Raw genomic sequence first — 1,526 nt, forward strand, 5'->3', positions numbered from 1 at the left:
GGTGATGAAGCTAAAGAAAGCTGAGGGCTGTAATTGGCTATACTACCATAATACTCCAGCCTATGTTTTTTTAGGCAAGGAACAGACCCTAGGAAATTTGATTTTCATCACTTTCCTGCCATTTAGCAAATAATTAGGCATACTACTGGTGAAGTGCATGGCTGCATCTGTCTTGTAGCCATTTCTTTTGTAGCCAAAGAAATCAAAATAGCTCCTGTGCTACTTAGCGCAAAATGTTAAAACTCATGTGCACGTCAGGATGATTCTCGCATAATGAAATGTCTTTTTAAGAAACTGCAGATTCTAAAACTATTGAAACCATCTGTTTTGCTAATACAGTTATACAAAAGAACTGTTACAGTGGAAGTCCAGTGCCCTGTTAATTTGCCTTATTCTGTACATGCCTACTGAGACAGTTTCTGGAGGGCCGCAGGTAATTTCTGGCTCAGCTCACTCTGTGAGCCTGAGCAGTACAGGATAGCAGGCATTCAGGGACTGAATTAAGGTTGCATTGGCATTAAGATTGTATTACTTTTCAGCTCTGGCATTTCTGACAGTGTTTCTTTGCACATGGTTTATGATTAAGATTTAGAGATGTAGAATGTAAACAAAAACACAGACTTGAAGTCCAGCTGTTTGGCTTCTATCTGTTTATAAAGTACACTGGGTTTGATGTGCCAAAAACAAAGCTCAAGAGTGACAGAGTATTGTTTGTATGAATTACATTTCTTGTGTATTGGCTTTATTGCATATGGAAACTCATTTTAAGCTAATCTATTTTAACTGTACTAGAAAAGTTTCTTCAGCTTTTTTCCCAGTAAGTCATGTGAGGTTTTTTGGTTGTTTTTTTCTTAATGCTGCTCAAGTCTGTTTTAAGAACAGGGATGTTTCTTGTGAAGTGTGTATGCATTATTTTGGGGAGGTGAAAAAGAAAAAACAGGGAACGTTATTAAGCTGAATTAATTTTTGAAGGATTTTTCTGAAGGTATCTCTGGGTGAATTATGGGCCAAAGCATCAGTGTTCTTAGTTAATTTTTGTTCCACAGTTAACTTTCCGATAATAGCAATTTTTTGTCTCCCTCAATAGGTATCCTCAGCCCGAGGTATCAATGCTTATGGAAATACCTCAGTGGTACAGATAGGTAATATTTCAGGCTATATTGATACACCAGACCCGCCAACGATTATCAGCTATTTGCCTGGGCTGCTGTACAAATTTAGCTGTAGCTATCCACTGGAATACTTGGTTAACAATACACAGCTTGCTTCGTAAGTGTGCTTTTTATTTCTATCTATATGTTTCATTCCCATGTTTGTGTAAGCCCATGTGTATGCAGACACATGCACATATACCTAAATATATTCATGCCATAGCAGTATTGTCAACATAGTAATTTTTGGCTGTGTAAGAGTGTCCTGGGTTCAGCTACAACAGTCATTTTTCTCCATCTTAGTAGCTGGTGCAGTGCTGTGTTTTTGACTTTCAGTCTGGGAACAACGCTGATAACACCGGTGGGTTTATTTGT

General features: G+C 38.0%; 1 protein-coding gene across 1 annotated transcript in view; it reads left to right on the plus strand.

Moving 5' to 3' along the window:
* The first annotated feature begins 400 nt into the window (after positions 1 to 400).
* ZPLD1 (zona pellucida-like domain containing 1) overlaps positions 401 to 1,526 on the plus strand; it is a 13,668-nt gene continuing 12,542 nt past the window's right edge. The window contains exons 1-2 of the mRNA XM_010019918.1: positions 401 to 433; positions 1,088 to 1,269. Coding sequence (XP_010018220.1) covers positions 401 to 433; positions 1,088 to 1,269 — 215 coding nt within the window. The remainder of the gene's footprint in view (positions 434 to 1,087; positions 1,270 to 1,526) is intronic.

Source organism: Nestor notabilis, unplaced genomic scaffold (genome assembly GCF_000696875.1).
Source record: "Nestor notabilis isolate BGI_N333 unplaced genomic scaffold, ASM69687v1 scaffold7098, whole genome shotgun sequence".
NCBI classification, from domain to species: Eukaryota; Metazoa; Chordata; class Aves; order Psittaciformes; family Psittacidae; genus Nestor; species Nestor notabilis.